This window comes from Sordaria macrospora, chromosome 7, assembly GCF_033870435.1.
Source record: "Sordaria macrospora chromosome 7, complete sequence".
Lineage (NCBI taxonomy): Eukaryota > Fungi > Ascomycota > Sordariomycetes > Sordariales > Sordariaceae > Sordaria > Sordaria macrospora.
The window spans coordinates 4,039,417-4,066,858 of record NC_089377.1 but is presented as its reverse complement, the minus strand read 5'-3'; the positions used below and the strand labels follow the sequence as shown (position 1 = coordinate 4,066,858).

The 27,442-nt window shown below is 52.0% G+C and overlaps 8 protein-coding genes across 8 annotated transcripts; 5 read left to right on the top strand and 3 right to left on the bottom strand.

The window, feature by feature from the left end:
* The first annotated feature begins 3,248 nt into the window (after positions 1 to 3,248).
* Positions 3,249 to 5,488, top strand: SMAC4_09677 (uncharacterized protein). The gene is made up of 2 exons (XM_066090997.1): positions 3,249 to 3,575; positions 3,641 to 5,488. The coding sequence occupies exons 1-2, from the start codon at positions 3,294 to 3,296 to the stop codon at positions 4,907 to 4,909; spliced, it is 1,551 nt and encodes a 516-aa protein (XP_065947874.1). The 5' UTR covers positions 3,249 to 3,293; the 3' UTR covers positions 4,910 to 5,488.
* Positions 5,489 to 6,207: 719 nt separating this feature from the next.
* On the top strand, positions 6,208 to 8,117 carry SMAC4_05466 (uncharacterized protein; the record flags this gene model as incomplete). Its single annotated transcript, XM_066090296.1, has 1 exon — positions 6,208 to 8,117. The coding sequence occupies exon 1, from the start codon at positions 6,315 to 6,317 to the stop codon at positions 8,115 to 8,117; it is 1,803 nt and encodes a 600-aa protein (XP_065947873.1). The 5' UTR covers positions 6,208 to 6,314.
* A 5,691-nt stretch (positions 8,118 to 13,808) lies between these two features.
* Positions 13,809 to 15,591, top strand: SMAC4_14163 (uncharacterized protein). The gene is made up of 6 exons (XM_066091802.1): positions 13,809 to 14,036; positions 14,109 to 14,263; positions 14,348 to 14,389; positions 14,468 to 14,562; positions 14,770 to 15,215; positions 15,295 to 15,591. Exons 1-6 carry the CDS (start codon positions 13,854 to 13,856, stop codon positions 15,532 to 15,534), a joined length of 1,161 nt encoding a protein of 386 aa, XP_065947872.1. The 5' UTR covers positions 13,809 to 13,853; the 3' UTR covers positions 15,535 to 15,591.
* A 2,191-nt stretch (positions 15,592 to 17,782) lies between these two features.
* SMAC4_07667 (uncharacterized protein) lies at positions 17,783 to 18,817 on the bottom strand. Its single transcript, XM_003350813.2, has 2 exons — positions 18,357 to 18,817; positions 17,783 to 18,286 (listed from the first exon to the last, which is right to left on the bottom strand). The coding sequence occupies exons 1-2, from the start codon at positions 18,751 to 18,753 to the stop codon at positions 17,814 to 17,816; spliced, it is 870 nt and encodes a 289-aa protein (XP_003350861.1). The 5' UTR covers positions 18,754 to 18,817; the 3' UTR covers positions 17,783 to 17,813.
* A 1,147-nt stretch (positions 18,818 to 19,964) lies between these two features.
* SMAC4_07666 (uncharacterized protein) lies at positions 19,965 to 21,072 on the top strand. Its single transcript, XM_003350812.2, has 3 exons — positions 19,965 to 20,382; positions 20,446 to 20,588; positions 20,702 to 21,072. Exons 1-3 carry the CDS (start codon positions 20,004 to 20,006, stop codon positions 21,005 to 21,007), a joined length of 828 nt encoding a protein of 275 aa, XP_003350860.1. The 5' UTR covers positions 19,965 to 20,003; the 3' UTR covers positions 21,008 to 21,072.
* Positions 21,073 to 21,317: 245 nt separating this feature from the next.
* On the bottom strand, positions 21,318 to 22,289 carry SMAC4_07665 (uncharacterized protein; the record flags this gene model as incomplete). The annotated part of the gene is made up of 1 exon (XM_003350811.2): positions 21,318 to 22,289. The coding sequence occupies exon 1, from the start codon at positions 21,993 to 21,995 to the stop codon at positions 21,318 to 21,320; it is 678 nt and encodes a 225-aa protein (XP_003350859.1). The 5' UTR covers positions 21,996 to 22,289.
* A 293-nt stretch (positions 22,290 to 22,582) lies between these two features.
* On the bottom strand, positions 22,583 to 23,557 carry SMAC4_07664 (uncharacterized protein). Its single transcript, XM_003350810.3, has 2 exons — positions 23,265 to 23,557; positions 22,583 to 23,202 (listed from the first exon to the last, which is right to left on the bottom strand). The coding sequence occupies exons 1-2, from the start codon at positions 23,554 to 23,556 to the stop codon at positions 22,655 to 22,657; spliced, it is 840 nt and encodes a 279-aa protein (XP_003350858.2). The 5' UTR covers position 23,557; the 3' UTR covers positions 22,583 to 22,654.
* Positions 23,558 to 24,950: 1,393 nt separating this feature from the next.
* Positions 24,951 to 25,805, top strand: SMAC4_07663 (uncharacterized protein; the record flags this gene model as incomplete). Its single annotated transcript, XM_003350809.1, has 1 exon — positions 24,951 to 25,805. The coding sequence occupies one exon, from the start codon at positions 24,951 to 24,953 to the stop codon at positions 25,803 to 25,805; it is 855 nt and encodes a 284-aa protein (XP_003350857.1).
* Between the last annotated feature and the right edge of the window lie 1,637 nt (positions 25,806 to 27,442).

The window sequence follows — 27,442 nt, the reverse complement described above, 5'->3', positions numbered from 1 at the left end:
AGAAGATTTCAGATGGGAAGAAGAAAAAAGGAAGAGAACTAGATACAAGCGTGCAAACCCAAATAAAAATATCCTGGTCGCACGAGCGATAGCGGGACCTATATGTGGGTCGCTGGCTGCCAGCGCCGTCACAGCAACTGGTGATGGAGAAGTTGCCGAAGAAACACTGGGATCGCATCAACGTTTTCAACAAGACTCAGATACCCTCCCAGAGCTTAAAGAAAAGATCAACCACAAGATTGAGCTTGAGGAAGGAAAGAGTCCCCATGATCTCGGATACAACTCGTTGTACAAGATGACTCGGGAGGAGCTGGAGGAATGTCGTCAGTACATTACTGAAAACTTTCAAAAGGGTTTCATTGACCTCGGTCAGAAGCCTATTCTTGAAGAATTGGTTCCTACATGTTACGATCCAATCATGGAGACTAGACTAGCCGACCAATCAGATCGGACCCGAAGGGAGGACCCGAGACGAAGGCTCGGGTCCACGGGTCCAGTATATCGGGTCCATGAAGACCGGTATAAAAGAAGGCCTTCCTCGGCCTCTTGTTACCGGTTCTTCAGCAAGCAATAGCTATCACAATCTACCAGTACCTTTTGGCTACTACACTGTTACTCTATTGTTCTATCCCAGCGATAATACTCCTGTGCTTGTAACGGTTCGTCACACTTGGATATGCGTAGTCATTCGAGGAGAGAAAGAAAGGGAGGAGTGTATACGTTCTGGTGATACATAATAGGGTTGAGCCATACCCAGGCCAGACCTACACTAGACCCACAGGCACAGTCACAAGTAATGTGACAAGGTTATTGTGGTTGTTGTTGTTGTTGTTGTCATTTTAAACGTCTACTTCCGCCTCCCATAGGGCATGAGACATGCCGCATCGTTGAATCTAGCGTACAAAATTGAGAGCAATGCCCTAACTGTCCACCAGAACCATTAATCCGAGGGCAAATCGAGGCTTATTACCAGTACAGATCATGTGTTGCCTATAGCGTAAACGCGGTCCATGTCACACGGACATTTGCCCATAGTTCTAGGTTAGGGTTGCCGAGGCTTAGCAGAGTCTCAATGCCTGACATCAGCCTCATGAATGCCCGGTGGCCGCAGGCCGCGAGGCTCAACCTCGCTTTGGCCAGACTCTCAGCTACCAGCATCGCTCACCCAAGCCCCTCTCGACGCCTTCAGGCTAGCGAGCCAACCACCGAACTGCCGACGACACTAGTAAGCGAGATGAGGCAATCCCCAGTCATCACAGAAGCGATCACAGCAACCAAGCAAGGATTAGAGCGACCGAACGAGGATCGGCGCCAGAAGAAGGAAGTAGAATGGTTGAAGGCACTCAGGAAGATCCACATGTATGAAGATCGCTAGATAGATACCCTGAGGCCTCAAGCAACAAGGCTTGGTACGTACCTTAGTACGCACCAAACCTCTTTGGCATAAGAAGGCCTTGAAGCCCGGCCTGGATGGAAAGGGTTCAGAGGATTCAACAAGGCCTTCGGGACCAAAGTAGTTTATCAGCGGAATTGAACTACTGTTCCAAGCCCAGAACACTGCCCTTGTCACAGCTGAAGAGGGAAGAAATCCCAAAAGGGAAGGCTCGATGCCAGAGCTGGGTTTTATACCCAGATCACAGGCGACAACCTGTGACAGCCAAACCCGTAAATGGGATGACCCGATTGAACAGCACCCATGTGAATGGGAACCTTGATGGCAGGCATGTGACAGCCCAGATGGTGCCAGCCGTCACAAATAGTACTAGCCTGTATTATCGTACCAACTAAGTATATTCGGTAATTGGACGAGCCTAGCAGTCGCTAAGCTTTGTTAGGTACAAGCACTAGCCCTATATCAATTTGTAACTGTACAATACGTAGCATATCTTGTAGAGAAAAAGAAGCTCAATATTTTTGTCTTACTTTTGTAACGGTTGCTTTAGCATCCGCCGAGTAACTTAAATAAGTCTTGTTGCCGACAGTGCTAGAAAAACATTTCCGACAAACTGACAAGACATTTTCTTTAATACACATTTACTCCCTTAATTCAAGTGCCTCAACTTCCAAGCGCCATTGCGGGGAAATTGCCGCTCCGGCTGAATTCCGAATGAACATTTCTTGCGCTGGGCTTTATACTTCCATTCTCAATTGAATTTAAAATTACTTTCCTAAGCAAACCAACACGCCACGCGTACATGCATTACGAGATTCTGTCGGAGAGCTGGAAAAGGCGACAACGAAAAAGGGCTTGATTGTTGTTGTTTTGCGGAAGAGAAGAAACGGAAATCAGGGCACCCTAAATACCTAGAAGGGAATGCCCAGGGCACGGACTTCCTGTCACACGGACAACCACTAATCTCCCCAAGAGCCGCACGGCTGAACCCCAAGCCTTGCCACACGGCTGGATGTCTCAAGCAACTATGCTACACTCACCTTCGGGAAGTCTGTTCCTCCAACGGCACGACTTACCCGGAATCCCCTCAGTACCCTTAGCGCCTTCGGCGTATTCCAGCCAACGACACAACTGCCGCCTGCACTGCCTCCACGCTAGGCCGCGCTAGCCAGGCCATGAAGGAAGAACACTGAAGGAAGCTATTTAGGAAGACCCACATGTAAGCACAATAGTGCACACTAGATAGATGCATTGTGGCTTTGCGGCCAGATTAGGCCGATAGGGAGATGTACGTACCTATTAGAAGGAAGGAAGGCTTTGGCATAAGAAGGCCAGGAAGTCCAGCCTGGATGAAAGGCTTGAGAGGATTCAACAAGGCCTTCGGGACCAAAGTAGTTTATCAGCGGAATTGAACTACTGTTCCAAGCCCAGAACACTGCCCTTGTCACACTTCCAACAGATTCGCTCTGCAACAGTGGATGTCGCATATCCCTTTCTTTATTCGAATTGGATACTGTGCGCGCCGTGAACATCCGGGCTCAACAAAGCCTTCAACCAATCTGTCAAGGGTTGAAGCGGGTCACAAACATTCTCAAGCTTGCCAATGTGCATCAATCTGTTCCTTAGGTATGATCCGCAACAGCCCAGGTGGAACTGTGTTCGGCTTTGCTGCCTACCTTTGACCTTAGCGCTATTTGGAGGCGTCTAAATCGAATGATAGGTCACTTGCGGTAACATGGAAACTTTCCAACAAAGGTGCGCCGATCCCTCCCTTGAGATAGTTGCATGGTGACCGTGATTTCTCCTATAAGACCGCGTGGTCGTCGATTTTTTATGTCTTGAGACTCCTTTCTCAGAGATACATCAGCAACTCGACGTCTCGGCTCAAGTTCCCTACAACATGAAGGCGTGCGTTGTCCTCACGGGCTGTCTTAATGTCTTCGTGACACTGGTAGATGGAGCCAGCATTCCGACCTACTTTGAACGATTCCCTTCAACTCCACGCCAGTTGAGTGTTGTCCAAGTTCAGCGTGAGCTTGGTGCACGACTCTCCAACACTACCGCCATTTTCGGACCAGATGATTCGCAGTATAAGGAAGCACTTTCGAGATGGAACAGCTTTGTCACACCCAAGGTTCAACTTGTCATCGAGCCCGGCCAGGAATCCGATGTCTCGACTATTGTAAGTTTGCATTCTCCGTCTTGGTACCTTATCCTTTCTCAGTTCATGCATTGACCTCCGACTAGGTTAAATACTGTAACCGCAAAAGCGTCCAGTTCCTAGCCATTAACAAAGGTCATGGAGCGACTTCAACACTCGCATCATTTAACGGCATTCAGATTAACCTGGCAAGCCTCAGAAACATTGAGATTCAACCGTCTGGAAAGTCTGCTTGGTTTGGAGGCGGCGTCTATGACGGTCAGGTCAGCCGATATCTTTGGGACAAGGGATACGTTGCAACAACGGGCGCTTGCGACTGCGTCGGCATGATGGGCCCTGGTTTGGGGGGTGGCCATGGTCGACATGAAGGTCTCTACGGCCTGATCAGCGACAATATCCGCCAACTGAATGTAGTGCTTGCTAATGGCAGCGCCATTCGAGTCAATAAAGACTGCTACGGGGATCTGTTTTGGGGAATGAAGGGTGCAGGACACAACTTTGGAATCGTCACCGGCTTTGAGCTCAACATTTATCCTCGCGGCCCTGACACATGGCATTATCACAACTACATATGGACTGGAGACAAGCTTGAGGCTGTCTTCACAGCCCTCAACAAGCTACATGTACAGAGCAACGGCACTACTCCAACAAACATGGCAGTTAACTATGGGATCTTCTTGAGGAACACCGCCATCAGTGAGAAGGAGCCCCTCATCCAGTGGACATTCGCCTACCGTGGGGGTGCCGCAGAGGCCGAAAACGCCCTGGCTGATTTCAATGCAATTCCGGCTCTTGGAGGTTTGCAGGGAGACGTGCCTTATCCCCAAATACCTGCTTATCAGGGCACTTCAGAAGATTCACCACTTTGTCAGCATGACTTGTACCGCATAACTACTACCGCGGGTCTGCAAGTGTACAACATCACCGCTGAGCGTCAAATTTTTGACGGCTTCAAGAAGCGCATAGCCAACAACCCAGCAGTCGCGGCTGCTGTCAACATCATTCATGAGGGTTATGCTACCGCAGCTGTTCAGGCCAAGAACCCGAATGACTCTGCTTATCCCCACCGGGACGATCACCTACTCATGCTCGTCGAGGTCATCATCCCCCCTGGTAACATAGAGTTGGAAAAGGCTGCGTTGGAATGGACTACAGAGATTACGGCTCAGTGGAATGCTGGTCAGCCTACAAGAAGACCAAGCACCTATGTCAACTATGCCAACGGTGGCGAGTCGCTTGAGTCCATCTATGGGTATGAGTCGTGGCGGTTGAAGAAACTCCGCGGTCTCAAGGCGAAGTATGATCCGTTTAACCGCTTCCGGTTTTACAACCCGATTGTTGGGAGGAGGGCATAATGTCCGCCCCAACATGACCTGAGGTGCTCTCATTTCTGCCGAGTCTTGCTCAATGGTGGTACATACGGTAATGCCTTGGAAGCGTCGACGGTATCTCTCATGTTCAAATTTCGTGGCTGTCGACTGTTGAAGCCATCACCATGTCTTGGCATTCTTGGCACAAGTGGATACGGTCTACATATGGCTACCCTGTCTCGCCTGTATATGAGTCGGACTTTGTCCTCCTTTTCCTCTTGTTCTCTTGCTCTCAACCAATCCATACCTACAGTCACCACCCCATTAATCGTCTCAAAATGATCACCTCCTCCCTAGAGTTGTAATTCAACATCGACTTCATGTTTTGACCAATACGAAGATGAGCTCGCGTGTTTTAGGCCTGATTTCAAGTTTGCTGTCAGAGTTGAAATCGCCCAGATCTGTTTTTCTTCTGTTTCTTTCTGTCTTTTCCATTCGCCAAATATCCGTGTTTGTCCAGCGTCAAACTGGAAGTGTCTCGCAACGTATCTGGTCGTTTGTGCATACATTGTGTTCTCCACCGTGCCCAAGGCATGGTATGTTTCCCTCAGTGCACGGTGTGTGTTGTTGTTGTTGTTGTTGTTGTTATTTTTAACGTCTACTTCCCCCTCCCGTAGGGCATGAGACGTGCCGCACCGGTGAGTCTAGCATACAAAATTAAGAGCAATGCCCTAATTGTCTACCAAAACCATTAATCCGAGGGCAAACCGAGGCCTATTGCCAATGTAAATCATGTGTTGCCCATAGCTTTTGTTGTTGTTGTTGTTATTTTTAACGTCTACTTCCGCCTCCCGTAGGGCATGAGACGTGCCGCATCGATGACTCTAGCGTACAAAATTAAGAGCAATGCCCCAACTGTCCACCAAAACCATCAATCCGAGGGCAAACCGAGGCTTATTGCCAGTAAATATTACGTGTTGCCCATAGCGTAAACGCGGCCCAACACCTCCAATCAAATCGCCCAGTGAGCGAGCAGCCTGCATATGTCAGGCGGGACGGGCCAGACGTGGCTTCCAAAGTTTTGGAGCTAACCAGCCTTGGCTCTTCTCCCGCGACTACCTTATCCACGCCGTTACAGTCACAACGACTCGATGCAAGGGTCAAGGTAAGTACATACATTAACAGGGATAGGAGTTAGTGCACCAGAGTCCATGACAGACAGGGCTGCTATAGTAGGTAGAGGTATCTAAGCACATAGGTACTACAGTAGAAGTACCCACGCCGTTTCTATATAAAAAGGTCCCAAGACCCCTCATCTCCTTCCCTCACATCAAGCACACCAGACACTCCTCACACCTAATTGTCCATTTTGTTGAAATACACCTGGAAATCCCGCTCTGTCCCACAAAAGACCTTCAGCCGCTGCCGCTTCTTTTCCAGATCGCACCAAATGGCCGATCTACTCTCCTCCCTTACCACATTCGAGGAACCCTACCCAGAAAAGTCCGAAAAGCCGCCATCCGTCAACGAAAATGCCTACTTTCACAATGAGGCCCGCGCCGCCTTGCGGGGGGAGCGTCTTCCCGAAGACTGGAAAAACAATCTCTACCGCTGCGCCATCCGCGGCATACGGCACCACGAGGCGTTTGCCAGGTCTGCAGAGGTTGTGAAGCTCTGCAAGAAGCAGCCCGAGAGCTACTTTGCGCGGGCACGCAACGCCCGGCTCATCATGAGCAACCAGATCCCCAGGATGAAGACGGACCGCGCCAAGCCCTACTGTTTCTGGCACCCCGACACGCCCAGCGAAAAGACGCTCCGGCGCCTGGCAAAGGAGTATCCCGACATGGCATATCTCGTGGGCCGCGCGTGCGCCGTGGCAGGATACGACGAGCTGTATCACGAGCTCGGCCTCCTTCCCGAGGTCTCGATCGCCGAAGAGGCCAGAGAACAAAGCGCGAACAACCCGGGATCCAAGGCCATCTTCGAGCACATCATGGAGCAGCCGGTCTGCTACGCCGTCTTGGACGACTACACCAGGACCGTCAACCACGAAAACCCACGGTGTCCGGCGTTTATGAACGGCGACACGGCCGTCCTATCAACACTGGATGTGACGGTCGGCCCGGAGGACTACTGGACCAAATGGCCCGGTTATTATTTTAACTTGGACAACGAGGCGTTTCCTTTCGACATTACCGAGACCGCCCACGTTGGCGACGTCACGACGGACGCATCATATACTGCGGCGCAGCAGGGAACGATGCCGCCGGAACACGTCGAGCTGTTTTACACGCCTCTGCCGCTGCACCTGCCGACCATGGTCAAGGACCCGCTGATCATCATGGCCGCGTACGAAGGCAACCTGGACCGCTACCTGCGCCTGCGCCGGCCGGAGATGATCATGGGCGAGAACGGCGCCGTTCTGCGCGGCATCTACCACAACACCACCTTTGCCAAGTGGTGGTCGCTTCAGCCACGTGATGGGGAAAACTCGCGAGATCTCCGAGCCGCCACCCTCGCGCGCTTCATCATGGTCAACGACCTGTCCAACATGACGGCCACCGATCCCAATCCCGAAGAGAACTGCTACGAGATGCCAGGCATGATCTGGTGGCCGCTCATCCCCGCCGAGCGCACGCTGGAGGCCCTCGCCAAGCTCCGGCCGGACATGCACCTCCAGGTGGCCATGGCGTGCATTGCTGGCAACTACACAAAGCTGTGGGACAAGCTGGCGCCGGAACCGTCCAGACAGCTGTGGGACATGGCTTCTTGGGAGCGCGACGACAGCGTCCGGAACCACTTTGTCGATTATCTCAGGAATCGTGCTTCCGAGCTCGGACTAGAGGTCCCTGGCGATCTGCCGGGTGTCTGCGACTATCCTGCTCACGACTGGTGCTGGGAAGCGGCGAGAATTCGCAAGGAGCCCGACGACCGACATGGACCCGACCCCTCGGGGTGGTTGCCGAGGGAAATCACGATGTACCAGACGGACGACCGTGAAGAGATTGAGAATATCTACGGGGCATATCAGCAGGCTAACGTGGCTGGGTGGGAACTCCACATTGCTTCGACGGAGGAGATGAGGGCCAAGATACCGGACGGTACGATTGGCATGTGGGTTAGTGATGAGATTGATCTTGGACAGGCGCGGCCGCCAACCAGGGACACGACGGATACGGATTCCCTAGAGGGGTCTTCGCAAGAAGCGGATGACGACGACGACGACGACGACGACGTAAAAACAAGCAGTTAGGATAACGATGGGAACACAACGGACTGATTAACAGAATTGAAGAGCTCAAAAACGGTGGCTAGAACGTATGGTACCAAGATAGAGGTACCTTATAAGGAAACGCACCTTTTACTCCGATGCTCTGCTCGCGCCTCCCTTGTGCTTTTGTTCATGGATCCAATCCGAATGACCCCATCCCATCTACATCCCTCGGCTCTTCCATTACACACATACCTATCTCGCGGCCATACCGTAACCGTAACCGGACTGAATCCTAAAAGTTAAAACGGCCAATCCATCACCGTCCTCTCCTCATTCCTCCTCGTTACCTGCACCTCATCGCCCACACTAATCCACATTTCCTGCTCTTCCTTTTCCCGCCTCCATGCCTCCGCCCCTTCCTGCCCCTCCTCCCCCTCCTGCTTCCATACCTCTCCCTCACTGACACTGACACTCACACTCTCCCCCACAAACGCATACCGCCCAAACACCGGACTCCACTTCATCCCCGGGTCCACTCTGCGGTCCTTCATCAGCTTTTTGAGCACACTTCCCATCTCCCTCTTGGCTGGCTTGCCCGTGTCGTAGTCAACGTTGAGGCTGGTGCAGCGGGCGCAGTTGCCTGTTAGGTGGAGCTTTGTTTTTGTTTTCCTTCTGTTGCTGGTGGTGGCGGTGGTTGTCACACGGACATCCGACAACACCACTAATCTCCCCAAGAGCCGCACGGCTGAACCCCAAGCCTTGCTACACGGCTGGATGCCTCGGGCAACCAAGCCACACTCACCTTCGGGAAGTTTATTCTCCCAACGGCATGACTTACCCGGAATCCCCTCAGCACCCTCAGCGCCTTCGGCGTATTCCAGCCAACAACACAACTGCCGCCTGCACTGCCTCCACGCTAGGCCGTGCTAGCCAGACTAGGAAGGAAGAGCGTTGGAGGAAACTATTTAGGAAGATCCACATGTAAGCACAATAGTGTGCACTGGATAGATGCCTTGTGGCCTTGCGGCCAGATTAGGCCGATAGGAAGATGTACGTACCTATCCGAAGGAAGGAAGGCTTTGGCATAAGAAGGCCAGGAAGCCCAGCCTGGATCAAAGACTTGAAAGGATTCAACAAGGCCTTCGAGACCAAAGTAGTTTAATAGCTGAATTGAACTACTGTTCCAAGCCCAGAACACTGCCCTTGTCACACTGAGCTGCACAACCTCAGCATGAATCAAGACCTTCTCCTCCTCAACAAGCTGCAGGACCGCAGTCTCGGTATCGCGTATCCTGGCCAGCAGCTTAGTCTCGGTGTCGCTGAGCGCCTTCTCAACGGTAGATAATACAGGGCCGGCGTTTGCGCATTGGCGCAGGTTGAGTTGCTCTGTTGGCTTTGCGATTGGCTCTTCTTGAGCTCTGCTACATCGGACTTGGCGGCTTTGAGTCCTGGGGCAAGGGATTGAAGAAGTAGCTTGATTTCGGAGAGCTCGGAGTTGGACGCCATTTTGGGTGGCATGATCTACCGGTCGTTTGGGCCCAGTGACGATGGGTCGAGGGTTGGGGGCGCCGGTCGTGGTGATGCCGTGGAGTAGCTCAGCTGGAGGTGATGTTGCAACGCAGCTTGGCGGTTGACGCAGGCCGAAATCCTCCCCTTTTACTTCCTGCTGAGATAGGGAAAGGCGACAAACGGAGGAAGGGTTGGTTAAGGAAGAAAATGGAAGACGAGAAACGGAAACCAGGGCAGACTCCTAAATACCGGGAAGGGGTGCCGGTGAATGGACAAGGTGAGTGAATGGGCAAGGCCAGGGCACGGACTTTCAACACTTCTACTTCGAATTCTGGCAGCGAGGACGAATCAAAAAAAGAACATCCCAATACAACCGGACGCAGAAGAAGGAAGAAATGGAAATTCCAGAGCAGGTGGTTTTAGGAAGGGAAGTGAATTGAAGGAGGAAGGGGAGTACTGCGAGAGGTCCAAAGTTCTCCACAGCAGGTGCCAAGGTCGCATGATCTCAGCACAGCATCTGCAGCACCTTTTGCTTGGGCGGCAAAGGTTAAAATGAAGGGGCAAATATTTCTGCTGGGTATTAGGAAAATACAATGCGGACTCAAAAGAAAAGAAACCAACAAGTGTGTTTTATGAAAGAGATTAGGAAAAAAATAAGGAAAAAAGACATACAACACCAGGGATTCGCTGGTCGTCACCGACCCAACTACTAGTCTGGCCCTCACCGGCTTATCTATGGGAGAGCGGACGGGATCCCGAGTTTTCTAGTGGGTATGGTCGTATGTGATTATCATGAGCTGTCGGAGGCCTTAAGTAGGTATTTCCACGGCCGCTGCAGATTCCGGGTGAAGGAAGAACACGTTTGCGGTCCCCCCTGATTTGTCGTTCTCAAGTCCATGGCCTTTTATTTCTTTGCAAATGACATTGTGGACCTTCGGCATTTATTTGTAGAAAACGGGACGGAAAACGCTAAACAGTGTCGAAACCATGTTAGTGCAGCGTTACGTACATGATCGCGGTATTTTGTTGTTGTTGTTGTTGTTGTTGTTGTTGTTGTTGTTGTTGTTGTTGTTGTTGTTGTTGTTGTTGTTGTTGTTGTTGTTGTTGTTGTTGTTATTGTTGTTGTGTTGTTGTTGTTATTTTTAACGTCTACTTCCGCCTCCCGTAGGGCATGAGACGTGCCGCACCGGTGAGGCTAGCATACAAAATTAAGAGCAATGCTCTAACTGTCCACCAAAACCATTAATCCGAGGGCAAACCGAGGCCTATTGCCAGTGTAAATCATGTGTTGCCCATAGCGTAAACGCGACTCAACACTTATAATAGAATCGCCCAGTGGGCGAGCCGCCAGTATATGACGGAACCTGTAGCACAAAGGAAAAAGTAAAAGAAATGACAAAATCACTCCTCCCCGCTCTCGCTCTCGCTCTCGCTCTCCCCCTCCCGCAAGGCCTCCGCCCGTCTCCTTACGCGGTAGACTAGCCTGTCCAAGTCTACTGTAACCCTCTCGATGTCGTGGCCGCGCCCAATCTCCACCCCTTCACCCCGTAGAAACCCCGTAAGGTTGTCAGCGGCGCCACCGCCGTCAGTGTGCTGTTGCCAGAGGGTCTGGCGCCATGCCTTTCTCGTGCAAGTCTATGAAAAGAAGTGCGAGGTCTGGATTCTAGCGATGAAGCGCTGCCAGTAAATTCCAATAGCAAGGGAGATTCTCCCGCGTAGCCGCTTCGCCCGTGACCGGGGAAACTGCATATGCCTTCCTGCAGAAAAAGGGATGGAAGGGATTCTTCCAGCTTCCACAGAAGCATGTCAGCAGGGCGTCCTCGTGCTCGAAGCGCTCGTGGTAGTCCTTGAAATCCCCGTGGCCAGACCTGGCCGCGAGGAGGTGGTGTAAAGAGCGTCTGTCCAGCTCTTTTAGTTCGTCGTTAGGCTTGATAGAGATCCCCAACCGGTAGTCTGCATATGACTCTGGCTTGTTCGCGGCCCACCATGCCTTGAAATCCGTACGCGCCTCCCTCTTAGCAAGCCGCCTTGAGTGCGCAAGGGTAGCCAAGCCTTCATTGACTACCTCTCCTCCTTCGGCGCCCGCCTTAGCGGGGTCAACCGCATCGCAGGGGTAGTCGGCGTTCTTCCATGCAGTATGCACCGCGGCCCCGTGCTGGGTTCCGGCTACTGCAACCAATTTGGTCACTGTCGGCAAGCGATGAACAACTGGCCATCAAAAGCATGCATTTCGCGAAGTTCATGATGGGCAGACAATTGGGTTCAAACGGTTTTGCTTCTTACTGGTCAGATGGCGCCGGGTCTCAGCATAGTGCTGCGACCCTGCTGGCATCTTATGCACGCTGAGTGGATTTTGGTGTAGGTGGCCGGCCTTTAGTGAGTCGAGATATATCCGAAAGGGCACAGAACCCTTGCACATAGCGAGAAGGATAATAACAAATGGCTCAGAGATAAATGGACTGTCCCCAAGGCAAGAAGGGGGATGGTACAGTCGCTTTTCTGTCAACTATAGGGGGGCAAAGCTGGCATCTGTTCTGTCACCTTGATGGAGCTTCAATGTTTGGGCGTTTGGCGGCTTGGCTCAGTGGTCAGTATGTATGACAACCCCCTTACGCTGCGCGGCTCTCGCACCTGATGTGCCACTCAGTTGCTTCATCTTCTCACTCAGACACTTGTGATGGCAGCCTTGCAGTTGTGCCTCTCGACTGCTATCACAACTATATAAGACCACTTGAGCGACCGAATTGCCAGCTTCGGTTACTTGTATCCTTTTGGAACATAGCCTAGTGATGTAGTGGTCCGCCAGCGCCGTGACAACACTTTCCGAAGAGGACACCGCGTATCCGACCATGAGTTCTCTAACGGGGAAGGAAACTCACCTACTCCTGGCCCTGCGTCCTCGACCCTCAGACGGAGGGTCTTCTGCCTGGAGCTCACTGGGGTCATCAAGTTCGTTCTGCTTCATAACTTATCTTGTGACTTTCGGTCAATTCAATGAGCTGGTTGCTAGCACACGTACTCTCCCTGTGGTAGCAACTTCCCGATAACGACACAGATTCAACCCTAGGGAGCGATGTCGAAAGCTCGACTGCCTCGATTAGTTCGAATATTCTCAAATATCGCACCATTGAGAGTCGGACCTACCACAGCGATAGCGTGACAGATGGAGAATACTGGGCACCTAACGACAACAAGGCTAATGAAATGTTGGACATCTTGTAAGTTGACTATATATTCTTCCATTTGTATAAAACGTCCGCTTACTCCTCCTCTCAACAGTCACCGTTTGGCGACCCTTCTCTTCGATGGCGAGCAATTTATGCCCTGTTGGTGGCCAGTGTTTGGTTTAAGCGGCGTTTCTAGCCCAGACGAGTACCTCAAGAAGCGCTTCTTCACTGAGCCAGGGCACTTGGCTGTTTTTCGAGAGTCTGGAGGAAGTGGAGTGGCTGGTTCTTTCTGTGGACAAAAAGGGAAGTGCGATGTCTAGGAAAGGAAGGAAGGCAGGTAGAGGAGGGTAGGGCTTTCCACTTGAGACTCGGGTTGACAAGTTTCAAATTTCGGAGCCAACCCAGCTACAAGACCCAGGCCGGTTGCTGGAGCCCACTGGAAAGAGACTCCACCCTGGCTTTCCATCCTCGAGTACCTAGGCAAGATATTTGGTCCTGGTCTGGCCCGCCGTTCTTCCTTGTCAACCAAGCCGCCAATCAACCGTTTCTCAATCATCGCTCCTGTGGTTTTTGGGAGCTCGTGACGTGGAAAGAGCGCCCCGAGTCCAACTTGAATCTCCATGTCTAGTGGACCTGGATTGGCAACATGTGCCTTTGTTTTCTTCCAGCCACCAATCATGCATTTTCCCCATCATTGCTTCCTATCGTCTCATATGAACGGATTGGCAGTACCAACGTCCGCCCTAGAGACTATCGAAGCGGTTGACTGCTCCATGAGGGGTAGCATGCACCCGCTGTCACATTGACACGGCAGCATTCCGTTCAGAAGTTCTAGTTTTTTTTGTGGAACACTAGCAACGGTCTGAGCCGGGTATTGTTCGTTACCCTGGTGGTTTCCGGTGGTTTGGGCCAGTGAGAGTTCCGGGATCCTGCCACGCTAACAGACAAGCTAGGGTTGAACTGTCCGTCACGAGCCGACTGATCTGGCAGTTGTAGCTTTCCATAAAGCGGACGGCTTTGGCACCCGAATTGCAGGTTAACCGTTCGACCTTCCTGACCCATTCTCAACTTCCAGATTGAGGACATCGCGAATTTGACCATGAGTTCCCCACCGCAAAAGGCTCAGTCGCCAGCACCTGAGGCAGTTTCGCTAAAGAAAAAGGCCCAGTCATGCACGCCTGGTCCTGCATCTCCGGTCACGGCAAAATCTTCTACGCCTGGTCCCGCGTCTCCAGGTACTACAGTGCCTGGCCTTTTGTCTGGAGCCCATTGGGCTGATGTGGTACGTATCTTGACCGGTCGATAGTCAAGTTGTTTCAACGTTTTCCTAACGCAATTGTCCTACGTCTTACAGGGACTTCCGGAGGAGGATCCAGAGAATGACTGGGACTCAACTCTGGGGAGTGATGTCCAGAGTTCTACTGCATCGATCAGTTCGAGCATCCTGAAGTATCGGATGATTAATGGCCGTACCTATCACAGTGACAGCGTGACAGACGGAGAGTATTGGTGAGTCGCTGAGAACATGTTATTGAAAACCAAGCTCCGGCCACATTGAAATTTCATGGAGTTAATGCGCCTCTTGTCATGCAGGGCTCCCAACGATGAGAAGGCAAATGAGACATTGGATATCTTGTGAGTTCACCATAATTCCCGCCATTATTAAACACCGCACATTGTATAGATGTACTCATGTTTCTGCTTCATCGTTAGCCATCACACGATCACTCTTCTCTTGGACGGCGAGCTTTACTCGGCTCCTATTACGGAAGATCCAAAGAACATCCTTGATATCGGCACAGGCACCGGTAAGTTCCTTTGATATAGGCCGTGTTCGTTCCGGCAGTAATGCAGAGCGAAGCTCCCCCATCCCCGACCTAAAGCTTTCATTTTCTGCCACCCCAAAAAGGCTTCTGTTACTGCACAGGCACCAATGCCAGAACAGATGCGCTCACAGTTGATATGATCTTCCCGCAATATTTTCTAGTGGGTGTATGATGCTAATTCGAGTATAGGATTGTGGGCCATTGATATGGCCGACAAGTTTCCCAACTGCAGTGTAACTGGTACAGACATTTCGCCTATTCAACCCAGCTGGGTGCCCCCTAACCTCCGCTTCGAAATCGATGACGCTTCCAAGGAATGGACCTATACGGACAACTATTTCGATTTCGTCCATATTCGCTGGCTTTCTGGTTCTGTTAAAGACTGGACTGCGGTGTATAAGGAGGCTTATCGGTGCCTGAAACCAGGTGGCTGGATTGAACACGTTGACTCTTCTGGCGACATCTTTTCCGAAGACAATTCCGTTACTGAGGACAGTGCCATGAACCAGTGGAGTAAAATTTGGCAAGAAGCTGGAAGGCGTAGTGGAAACCCATTCGACCTTATTCCAGCTAATTTGCAGGAAAACGGGATGAAGGAGGCTGGTTTCGTAAATATTACGAAGAAGGAGTTGCCCGTAAGTTATGCCAATCCCTATTACGAGACTCTTCCAACCTAGGTCAGGAAACATGAAAGCTGACCAGTTATTCTTCCAGATCCCGGTCTCATCTTGGTCCAGTGACAAGAAGATGAAGGAAGTTGGTCTTTACTTCCACGCAGCCTGGACGACAGATCTTGAGGGCTTGAGCCAGTTCATGTTCAGTAATGTAATGGGCTGGGCGAAGGAGGAAATTTCCACCTATATTGCTCATTTGAAGTCTGAACTGAAGGATCCGAGCAATCATGGGTATGTGGCCTTCCGCTCGGTGTACTCACAGAAGCCGTTGGATAGTTAAGATTGAGGTGCGGTTGGATTCATGTCGGAGCAAGCTTCAACGCTTTTCCCTGTCATAGGCCAATATACGTGGTCTTGTTGAAACCCTTTTTTTTTTTTTTCATCACTGAGACCATCCCCCCCTCCTAACTCACAATGAAACTCGGGATGTTGATGTTACACCAACTGGATCCGCAGGTGCCACACATGTGATGGAAGCGACTCCAGTCGGGTACTACGTAGCTAAAGCCCCCTTACCGGGATGGAAATAAACGCTGACGAATCAGTAGTAACGTCTTTCGGGAGCAGTTGACAAAAATTGGACAACTCTGCCACCCGAATCATATATTGGACTTTCCATCCTTTTTGCCCAGACTTGGCTCCCGTAAGAGAAAAGCCTTCGCAAACGGTATTCAACCATGGGTTCTCCGACGGACAGTGCTAGGTCGCCGCCGGAATCCGAGGCAGCTTCTTCGCCAACGAGAGCAGAGACATCACCCACGCCTGGTTCTGCTTCCCCTGCTACTGTGAGAAGGTCATCGGTGGCACCCAAATCACCCACCCCTGGCCCTGGTCCTTCTTCCTCAACCGCTGCTGTGAGGCAATCATTGGCTGCACCAAGATCACCCACACCTGCGCCCCTGGGCCAGAATGCGCCTGACGCGACTGGCCTCCTCCCTGGCACCCACTGAGCTGGTCAGGTAAGTCTTTCCTTCATAGCATCTGTTTGAGATTGGATCCCTTCGGGTAGGCAGGCATGCGGGGTGCCAAAAAGCATGTCAGGTATCTATTTAGGTAGGCAGGCACGACGCAGATGTGTCAAAAGCACGTATCTGCCAGATGGTGGACATTTGATTGGCACAGCAAATGATCAACACCTTGAGCCCTTTCGTACGTCGTGCCTGCCTTGGTATCTGAATCGTTGGTTGTCACACGGACATTGCCACAGTCCAGGGGTTAGGATCGCAAGGCTCAGCAGAGCCTCAAACACTTGGAATGAGCCTCATGAATGCCCGGCGGCCGCAGGCTGTGAGGCTCAACCTCACTTTGGCCAGACTCTCAGCTACCGGCATTGCTTACCCAAGCTCCCCTCGGCGCCTTCAGGCTAGCGAGCCAACCATCAAACTGCCGACGACGCTAGTAAGCGAGATGAGGCAATCCCCAGTCATCACATAAGCGATCACAGCAACCGAGGAAGGATTAGAGCGACCGAACGAGGATCGGCGCCAGAAGAAGGAAGTAGAATGGTTGAAGTCACTCAGGAAGATCCACATGTATGAAAATTGCTATATAGATACCATGAGGCCTCAAGCAACAAGGCTTGATACGTACCTTAGTACGCACCAAACCTCTTTGGCATAAGAAGGCCTTGAAGCACAGCCTGGATGGAAAGGCTTCAAAAGATTCAACAAGGCCTTCGGGACCAAAGTAGCTTATCAGCGGAATTGAACTACTGTTCCAAGTCCAGAACACTGCCCTTGTCACAGTACCTCTACACTACACTAACCACAAGAATAAGATCAGCAGGTAAAGTTTTTGAAGATAAACAAGAGTATCACTCTTCATCGGTACCTCTGTCACACGGACATTGCCCACACTCCTGGGTTTGAAGTTCAATAGAGCCTCAATGCTTGACATCAACCCAACCACGCCATACAATGCCAGCCTTACCTCAACCAGACTATTCGGCCAACAGGCACGGCTGTCACACGGACATTTGCCGGTGACATTCATCAGTCAAACTGCCGACCAGAATTACCGACAGAATGCCACACGGACATCCGCCGGCGACTTTCATCAATTAAACCACCGACCGGAATTACCGACGGGCAACTGGACGAAGGTTGGCATTCAGAAGATCTACTTGTAGGCAGATGAACTAGATAGACTCGCGCCGATGCCTGGCACACAGGGCTCGGTACGTACCAACCTTCTTTGGTATAAGAAGGCCTTAAGGCTCGACCTTCTCATTGAGGTTGAAAGGATCAACAAGGCCTTCGGGACCAAAGTAGTTTACCAGCTGAATTGAACTACTGTTCCAAGCCCAGAATATTGCCCTTGTCACAACCTCTACCTTCCAGATTACTTAGCATAGGTGCCGGCAATTGATGATATCTTATAAATACAGGTTTTGGCAATTGAGCTTTCGGCAACATATTGGGGCATCGACGTTGTTCTTCGAAAATGATATTGGACCTAGACCCGCAATATCCCCTGAGTGGATGGGAGTGAAGTACTGGAAGAATTTCAAGATAGAGCTACCTCCAAGGAACAATCATGACAATATCTCAGCGAAGCTTCCTAAGGTCCGTTAGACCCGTCCCAAGTCCCATTGTAAACCCCCACCATCTCCCTCTGATACTCCATCAGCCTGTCCCAGTTAATACAACTATGCACCACCCCCCATCCCAAGTTCCCCTTAGTATACTCCTCCGGGCTTCCCGGCGGCGAGTCGCTCTCCAGCGTCATGTAATCGGCACACATAATGCTTAACCTGAGATACTCGAAGCAATGCTCCAAGTGTTCCAGCCAGTCATCATCCACAAAAGAGCCCGAGAGAGCGTTGATTCCCTTGTACACGAGCTGATTGTATCGCTGCCGGGCGACATTAACGCAGTGGAGTTGGTGCATGGTGTTGAGGACGTAGAAGTTGTTGAGGTTGGTCAACGAGGCGGCGGAGGAAGGAGGGGTATTGAACATGAAAAAGGGGGCGCGGATGCCGGGGTCTTGGAGACCGTAGGCGGAGGGATCGGGGAGGTAGATGGAGTCGGAGCCTGTGTGCAAAGTTCTGGTTAGCCACGGTTTGTTGTCGTTTGATTCTGTTCAAAGCCCATGTGCACTTACCTATCGTTATCCGGTCCCAATTCCTGTCAGCTTCCTTTGATGGCCCAATGAACTCCTTGTGGGCGATGAAAGGGACATCTCGCCTGTCGGTAAAGATCTCTCGTGGCAAGGGCGTCTTGGGGTTGATGCCAAAGTCTTTCAACGTTGGCTCATTGGAGTTGGAGCTGCTTCTTGTGAGGTAGCAACCCGCTGCAATACCGACTGTGATGGAAAAGATGGCAATGGCTCCGCGGATAACATGTTCCCTCCACCGTGATTGTCGGCAAATTGGGCTATGGATGTCAAGGCTTTCGTCTGACTCTCGGCTGGAGTCTGGGTGCCCGTGTGCACTCAAAAGGCTTCCAGTTTCGTTCTCCGCCTGATGATGCTTCTCGGATGTCAAACCTTGGGAATACATGATGAGCGACCGCTGGGAACTTGACTGCTCCTGCCAAAGGGAAAGACCAGATGGTGCAGAGATGGAAGCTGGAAGAAGGCACAAACAACAGGCTGGAGGGGGTGCTCTTACCTCCCCTTCATCTCAACACCATCAGGACGGAAGTCGCCATTGTCGAGATCGAAGACCGGTAACTGCGATATCGCATCACCCTCCAAATCTTCACATGTAAGCAACGCCTCGCAACTTACACAACTTTTGTGACTCGCACAACCGACGCTGACGCTCACTGGGTTGTCAGTTCGACACCTTCCTGAAGCATTCACAACCAAAACCGGCTAAGAGATGCAATGTCAGAACGGGCCTATCGTACAAGGCAAAGGACGTACGGAACAAGTGATCGGAGGTGGAGTAGCAAGTGCGGAGATGCGCCGAAGATTCGGAGAATCCTTGTCACTAACCTCGCTTGGCCGGGGTAGCCCCGCACTGTTCCGGATGAGTGGGGCCCGGGCCGCTAACCGAACTGCGGGCCGTTTACGGAGGTCCCACCCAGTTTGCGGTTACTGTGCTCCACATTTTGTGTCTTTTGAGCGTCCATTGTCTTCTCGTTCTCGCTCCTCCAGATGTCTCCATGCATAGAGACGCATTACCATTCCAGCGGAGAACTGGATTGAGTGTGGCCTGATGCTAATGAACGAGATGTTACGTGCAGGAAGTGCCTATAGGACTGGCGTCCAGATCCCTCTTCGTCGAAGTGCCTTTGTACCCCTGTTTGTCGCATTCCGGTCATCGGCCTCCGGTGTAAGCGCACTGCACATGACTTCTGTTCTTGCCGTTGTACCGGCTTGACATGAAGATGACAGAGTCTGGATGTGCAACAGGATGACCTTTGTTGCCATGTCCAATGAATCCTGCGATACTTCACTCCATGCTTCCACATGAGCTCGTCGGACAGAAGGGCTCCGGGAAACTGGACGCTAACAATGCCGCGCTTACGAGCTTACAGCACCTAGCAGAGGTGCGATTTCGGTATTGACTTGGAATTTGACATGTGCTTTGAAACGAAAGTTGCTTGCATCTAGGAGATATCTCATCATGCTGGTCGGTTTGGTTGATTTGCGATGGCGATGTCTTGGTTGGAGAACGGGGAGTTTGGATATCCCCTTGCCTGACGTCCAGCTGCTAGTCTGCTGTCTTTCCCTTTCTTCCGCTCAAGCTCTGTCATATCAACCATCCAAGTCCAGCTGCACAACATCCAATTCACCACGACGATGCAGTCCAAAATCAAGTCCATCCTCGAGTGCGTTCGCTCACCAGACAGTCCGGATTATGGTCAGATTCGCTCAGAGGACGACGAAAAGCTTGAAGATGTCCAGCTCGATGCACCAATTCGAAACCATACAATCGCCAAAGAGCGGCGCAACAACCGCATCCTTCTCATAGCAGTATCCTTTCTCTGTCTGGGATGGCTCACGACAGTGGCATTCTGGTACAAGACTGCCCCAAGGAGTAATGGTCCTCTGCATGTCTACACCAACACTCCCATCCCGAAGGAGGTGTTTACTCCTGTGAAGAAAGTGTTTCAACCAGATGAGAGGTACATCGGTGGCACTCCGGATGTTGAGAGGGAATGGGATAAACTGGTAGCTGGTGAGTCTTTTCTCTGAAACGCAGAAAAAGTATTAAATGAGCGTGACTGACTGAGTTTAATAGGCCATGATGCTGTTTGGATTGAGAACCCCAAGAAATGGGGACTTCCTGAGGGCATCGTCGCCCCCTACGATCACCCAAATACTCCAGTCCCAAAACCACAAGACTTTTATGTCATATCCATTCTTCATCAGCTGCACTGTCTGGTGAGAATTTTTCTTTTTTCCAGTTCTACCACTCTTTCCCAAAAGCAAGCCTGACGAACCGTTCCTTCCTTCAGAACATGATCCGGTATCAATATTACGTCGAGAAAAGCAAGAACCCTGAGTCCGAAATGACCATGCGAAAAAGGGATAATCTCGACCAGGAACTTGGACCGGACCCAGATGAAGAGTTCAAGTGGAAGGTCCACGTCGAGCACTGCTTCGAGTACCTGCGCCAAGGAATCTCTTGCGGCGGTGATCTGATCATTGAGGGCAACAGTCCCATCAAGGTTGGAAAGGGCCATGCTACCTCCGTCACGGGATGGGGTGTTGAGCATGACTGCATCGACTTTGACAAGTTGAGGCAGTTCCAGATTGAGCAGGAGGCCAAGTATAACATGACGTGGCAGAATCCGCAGTAGGACTGGAATCTAGTCCGTGTCAGTCAAATAGCAGCAGATAACAGTTTGAAATCGAGGAAGCTCACATGTCCGTGGACAAATACTTGATCAGGCGTGACAGTGTGATGCTGCAGGTCTCCTGCTCTCATAGATTCAGCTCCATGATCAGCGATCGGTGCGAAGGATAAACTTGACCTGATGAACAGAAACACGACCAAGATTGTGAGAAGAAACAAAGCACAAAGACACCGAAGGGTCAAAGGATTAAAATGTCACACAGAAGAAAGAACTTCAATTTGTTCCCATCAAAATCACCAACACCTTCCTTTTCTTAAACAGCAACAGCACCCACAGACTCCATGTCCTTCACCACCTCCCCCGCCGCCACCGCAGCCGGCGGCGCCTCCTTCGGCAGCCCATAAACACTAACATCCTCATTCATCCCCTTCTTAATCCACACCTGCCCAACTACATCCGGTCCAAAAACCAATAACTGCCTCAACCCGACATCCAAGAACCCCAAGCTTCTGAAAACCGCACCACTGGCTTTATTCGCCGGATCGTGAAGTCCCAAAATCTCCTTGACCCCCTGCTCCCGCTCAACATACTCCATCAATCCCTGAGCCGCCTCCTTCGTATATCCCTTCTTCATGTACTCGCTCAAAATCGCAAACCCAAGATCAGGAGCGGCATATGACCCCGGTTCATCACCGCGCATGAGGGAAACGGTGCCGATTGGCGTGGCGGATGCAAGATCAGAAGGGTTGGAAGAGTCGCGCAGAGAAAAGAGGTAAGTCCCGTAGCCATTGCGGGCGTGCTCGGCGCGGAAACGGCCCTCGAGCTGACGGCGCGCGAAGTCGCGGGTCGTGACGGGGGTTTTGCCGTTGTTGGCGATGAACTCGGGGGTGTTGTAGAGGGCTACGAGGAAGTCGCAGTGGGAGTCGAGGTCGGGTTGGAGGTAGGAGATGAGGAGACGGGGGGTCTCGATTTTAAAGGTGGGGTCTGACATTGTGGTTGGTGGTGGTGGTGGTGTAGTTCGGATGAGGTGCGTTTTGGGGGTTCTTTTCGTCTGATGTATGATTCAATGTGGTGATGTTTGAGATGGTAATTCTTGGAGGATGGATTACTTGGAGTTTTTTTGCTAGAAAACGTGAAGGGGCAGGAACATGTGAAGAAGGCAAGAGGAAGCGAGGACCCTGAAATACTTCCACGGCATGATACAATTCCAAATTTCCAGTGCAACACTGCATCCGACAATCTGGAAAGAATGCAGCGTTGGAGACATTTCAGTTGACGACTTTCCTCTTTGGGGGTAACACGGCGACCAACGCTGGGCGGTGCGCGCCTGCTAAACGTCCGCTGTAACCTCAGAAATTAGCACCAACGCGGGTGAGTCAGTGATGCCTGCTGAACGGTTACACCCCGAGCCATGATGGAGGCGAGGACCTTGCTGTTGAATAGGATCGTGTTTGGAGCGATTTGTCCGGGGAAAAGCTACAAGGGTTCAATCAAGAAGATCATGACTCAAGAATGAAAATTGGAATGGTGAAAATGGCGATGCAATGCATTGATGTTTCTTTTGGTGATTGTGGTGAGAACATTGAAAGTAAACAAAGCCCCTGAAAGTGCCCTAAACAATGCCCCTATTTCCACACCCCCTGAAGCATTTCAGTGACCACCATGGATATGCGGATGTGCACTCTCCAACATATTCCTGTCCGCCGGGGTATGAGTGACCTTCCCTGGGGGATATCCATCATCCTTCTTATCCGACCGATGCTTATACGCCCAAGCAAACATCTTGTCATAGCTCCGACACATGTGCGTTGCTCCAATGCCGTTAATGCCAACCTCCGTGAGTGGCTCAAAGGTCACATCGCCGGCGCACATAATGGCTTGCCGGATGTAGTCGATGCAGTGGTCGCGGTGGTAGACGACCTCGTCGGCAGGATAGTCCTTGATGGACTCCGGCTCGTAGGCGTACCGGACGAAGTTGAGACAGTGCAGCTGGTGGAACATGCTGATGCCATACACCTTGCTCGTCTTTGGGCTGTTGGGCGCGGGCAAGCTGGGAGGCAGATCGTAGGTGAGTTCGTTTGGGATTTCGACGATGCCGTCACCTGGGGGCATTAGGCGCTTCCAGGCATCGTTGGAGCTGTTGCTGACTCCGCCATAGAAGCCGTATGGCTGGAAGACCACGGGGGTATCAAAGACGACTACCAGCTTGTGCGTTAGCGATGCAATCTTGATGTTTGGGGACCGACAGAGTAAAACTCACGATCTGGCTCAAAGAAGTCCGGCTTCGAGCCACAGTTGAACTTCTTCAGCGAAGAGTTAACCCGAGCCCAAACGGAAACGCCGGCGATCAAGAGGAGAACGTTGGCAACAAGTGCACCAACATTCCAATTGAGCCACCTGCATCCCTTTGAGGCATGTCTTGGAAGGCCGTCTTCAGACATGAGCCCGTTTCGAAGGAGGTAGTGCTTGTCTTCGTCCATGATGGTGTCTGAAGATGATGAAGACTGTTCTCCAATAGAAGAGGGCATGTTGGGAACGGAAGGAGATGACATGGGATTTCTGATTCCTACATTTACTTCCACTTCTCAGGTCCAAGGTACCCTCATGATATTACACATTTCCCTCCATCGAGGGCCAAGCGATATGACACCGAGCAACTGAGTCGCGATGTTGCTGCCAAGGACTTTTGCCGTACAATGTATCGCGAACCCCAAAAAGGAAGCTTGAGGGGAAGCTGCAGCGCGAATGCGGGCAACTTTGAAAACACATGTTAGCGTCGTTATACCGCGAATCAGCTTCTGATGGCTTGTAAGCAATGCTTAAGCGCGAAATGGACCCCAGAAACAGACACCGTCTAGACGGCCAGGATCTCGTACTGTGCTGTCAGATCGCACTTGGCCATGTAAGTCGAGGTCCACGTTCCTGTTTTGGGGTGGCGTTACGATGCGTCGAACCAATCGAACATCGAGCCCTCCTCGTATCGCCATTCCGAAGTCGGAGACGGGCTTCCGGAAGGTTGTTGGAACATGTGATGGTCGACCAGCCGGAGCTACGGTCGGTGTGCTGACCGGAAACGGCCCCGGTGACAGACTCGGCGCTCTCAGCTCCGGGGAACTGAGGGGGAGGGTGGACCGGGGAAAGGAAAGACAGGTGAGCTGCATGACACTACTGTATTACTCCAGCCAACTCAGATCCATGTAACCAGATCCAAAGGGTTTGGTATCATTGACACGGCAGTTAACTCCAGGTAAGCAACGTTGTGGGTTGGAGTCACCTCCATGTAAAGCTTGTCGTACCTTGACCGTGGCACTTTAGCTTGACACTGTTTCCGATCTAGATCATATTCTGACGAGGATCACTCCCGGAGCTGACCGGAAGTACGTCCGACAACGCAGACCTTGGCTCTATGCCAGGTAATTCTTGTCTCGATACCAAGCCGATAGTGTTCCTTTACCCCGCGAAGACCATTATCAGGAGCTTGAGATGGCAACGGGATTTGACTGATGCAAAGGGTTATGGAGAATGCAGAGCCACAAGCCCAAATTTCTATGTTGACGGTCGTTCATCACCTTCCTCTTCTGGTGCCGGAGCAAAGGCGGGAGACCTTTGTTTACGGCATGGACGGTATCGGACAAGTTAGTATCGGCATTGCCAATGCCTGACAGAGCGAGCGTCGAGGACCGTAAGACGACCAGGAGTAAGACGCCATCAATCCGGTGCTAGCAGCCAGTAAGCAGCAATGTCATGAGCCCCTGTGGACTGTGGTACTCTCAGTTCCTGAGCAACATTGGGCGGAAAAGGTTGGTGAAGCGTGGGGGAAGGACCAACTTGTCAACATACGATATAAGGCAGTCCAGTCTCGATGTCTCGAGTGAAAAGCATACCTTCATCAGTTAGCAGACTCCAATCGTCTACTTCTCTTTGCAACCCATCCCTCCAACACACCATGAAGACCACCGCCTCCATCACCCTCGGGGCTCTGCTCCTCCCTCTTCTCGCCTCCGCTGCCGCCATCCCCGCCTCCACCCAAGCTGAGCCCGCCTACGTATGGGCTTCCCGCGGCAGCATCAAGGCCCGTGAGCCTGAGGCTGCCAACACTCAAGCCGAGCCCGCTTATGTCTGGGCTTCCCGGGGGTCCATCAAAGCCCGTGAGGCCGAAGCCGAGGCGGAGGCTGCCCAAGCTGAGCCTGCCTACGTCTGGGCCTCGCGCGGCAGCACCAAGCGTGAAGCTGCCCCCGCCGACAAGGCCGCTGAGCCTACCTATGTCTGGGCTTCTCGCGGTTCCATCAAGGCTCGCGAGGCCGAGGCCGCCAATAGCCAGGCTGAGCCCGCTTACGTCTGGGCTTCCCGCGGCAGCACCAAGCGCAAAGCTGAACTCGCAGACAAGGCGGCTGAGCCTGCTTACGTCTGGGCCTCTCGTGGCTCTATCAAGGCCCGCGAGCCCGAAGCTGCCAAAGCCGAGCCTGCCACTGCCGAGCCTGCGTACGTGTGGGCATCCAGAGGCAGCATGAAGGCCCGCGAGGCCGAAGCCGCCAACAGCCAGGCTGAGCCCGCCTACGTCTGGGCCTCCCGGGGAAGCACCAAGCGCGAAGCTGAACCCGAAGCTGCTCCCATCGACAGCCCCAAGCCAGCATTTGTTTGGGGTTCTCGCGCCTCGAGCAAGCGTGAAGCAGAGGCTAGTGCTGCCGAACCGGCCTATGTTTGGGGGTCGAGGGGACCTTCTAACAAGCGCGAAGCTTCGCCAGAGGCTGCTCAAGCTGAGCCTGCGTATGTTTGGGGAAGCCAGGGCACTAGAAAGTAGAACCAGACTCTTTGCGATAAGTCGATGATGGTATGATGTTATGATATGAAAGTTATACATCGGCTATAAGGGATCGGACGACAGGTTTGTCGGTTGACGCGAGATATCGGTCGGGGACATCATTCGATTCTCGGCCGAGGACTTGAAAGGATCTGCGCTGGGACATGGATGTTAGCCAGGGCCTATAGCATATCTGTACCAAATAACAAAGGACGGTTATTTCTCCAACTTGATCAACAGGCATTCACGGATTGAAGAACTGATTATGAACTGTTTCCTTGGGCAGTCGGGGTCTCGGCTGGAACAAAGGCGCTTGGAGTTGGGCACCGCTGAAGTTGAGTGGTGATAGAGGGGACGAAGAGAATGTCCGGGTCCAATGCTCACCGTAAGTTCTAGGCATTTTGCATGCGCTCGACGCTGTCGGACCAGGCGCGACACAGTTGCTTCCATTGTTGTTGATGTCTTGGGGAATGTTGGGCCAGCTCCGTGTTATCCAGCCCAACTGTTTATCCGGTTGGCAGACCTCCAGTCTGTGCGCGCTTGAAGGCCCGCCTGGCATCGCGAGGACGTTGACTGCCGTATTTGTAGAAGCCACTTGGAAATTACGTCATACGGGAAATACTGCGTTTTTGTCAGCCGTGCATTATCCATCTGGTCGCGCCTGCTGCCGCTCATCGTCCAATGTCTTTACCCCTGGCCCATTGCTATGGCTGTTGTCCAGATCTCCGCCCCTGACCCAAAATCCGCAGACACGACCTATGGAAGACACTCGACGGGATCTCCACCACCAGATATCCAAACAAGCCCATCATCAAAATCCAGGCAGAGACGTCAGTCAGAGCTCCAGGATTCAAATCGCATCCAATTTGGAAAGACCATCCTGAGGCTTGACCGATGGAACTTGCTGCTTCCCGCTGCCGTCAACCCACAGTCTGGACTGCGTTGCCCGTCTGGAACGTCAGACCACGGCCACGGACTCAACAGCACATGGTCTGAATAGTTGCCACCGACATGATGTCGAAGTGTGTCCGCGCAATTCCCGCTCGAGTATCTCGGTCTCTCTTCGCCCCGAGCCGGGAGCAAGCGACACTCGGAGCGTGAACGCGACTCAAAGCAGAAAGAGTCGAGTGGCTTCCTTGCAACAAGTTCTTCCTGTGAACTAGGAACTAACATCAAAAGGTCAATTGATCATGATGGCTGGATTCAGATGTTTGTTGGGAATCCCTGGGAAATTTGCGAATGACGGCGGTCGTCCAGCGACAAAGAACGTACCCAAACCTTCCCCCCTTGATAATCGCATCACTTGGCCGGCAGTTGACACCACACCCTTCCCAAACCAACTCCTCGGGCCGATTACCAGATAATCCTCATGCCTGCCACAGATGAATGTCGAGGATCGTATTTCTGCGTGTTGCGATGCTGTCGAAACGGATCTCCAACGACGCGTACATCGCACACATTTTTTCGCTAGGAGCAATTCACCATCACGGCCCTGCGTGAGGCATGGCTCCCCTGAACGTGTCTGATTCATAAATGAAGAGCGGAATAACTTGCTCGTCCTTTCCGCACTCATTCCCTCCTAGGTATCCGGAAACCAACGGCTGACGCCTCTTAACATTTCCCCTCTCCAGCCTCAG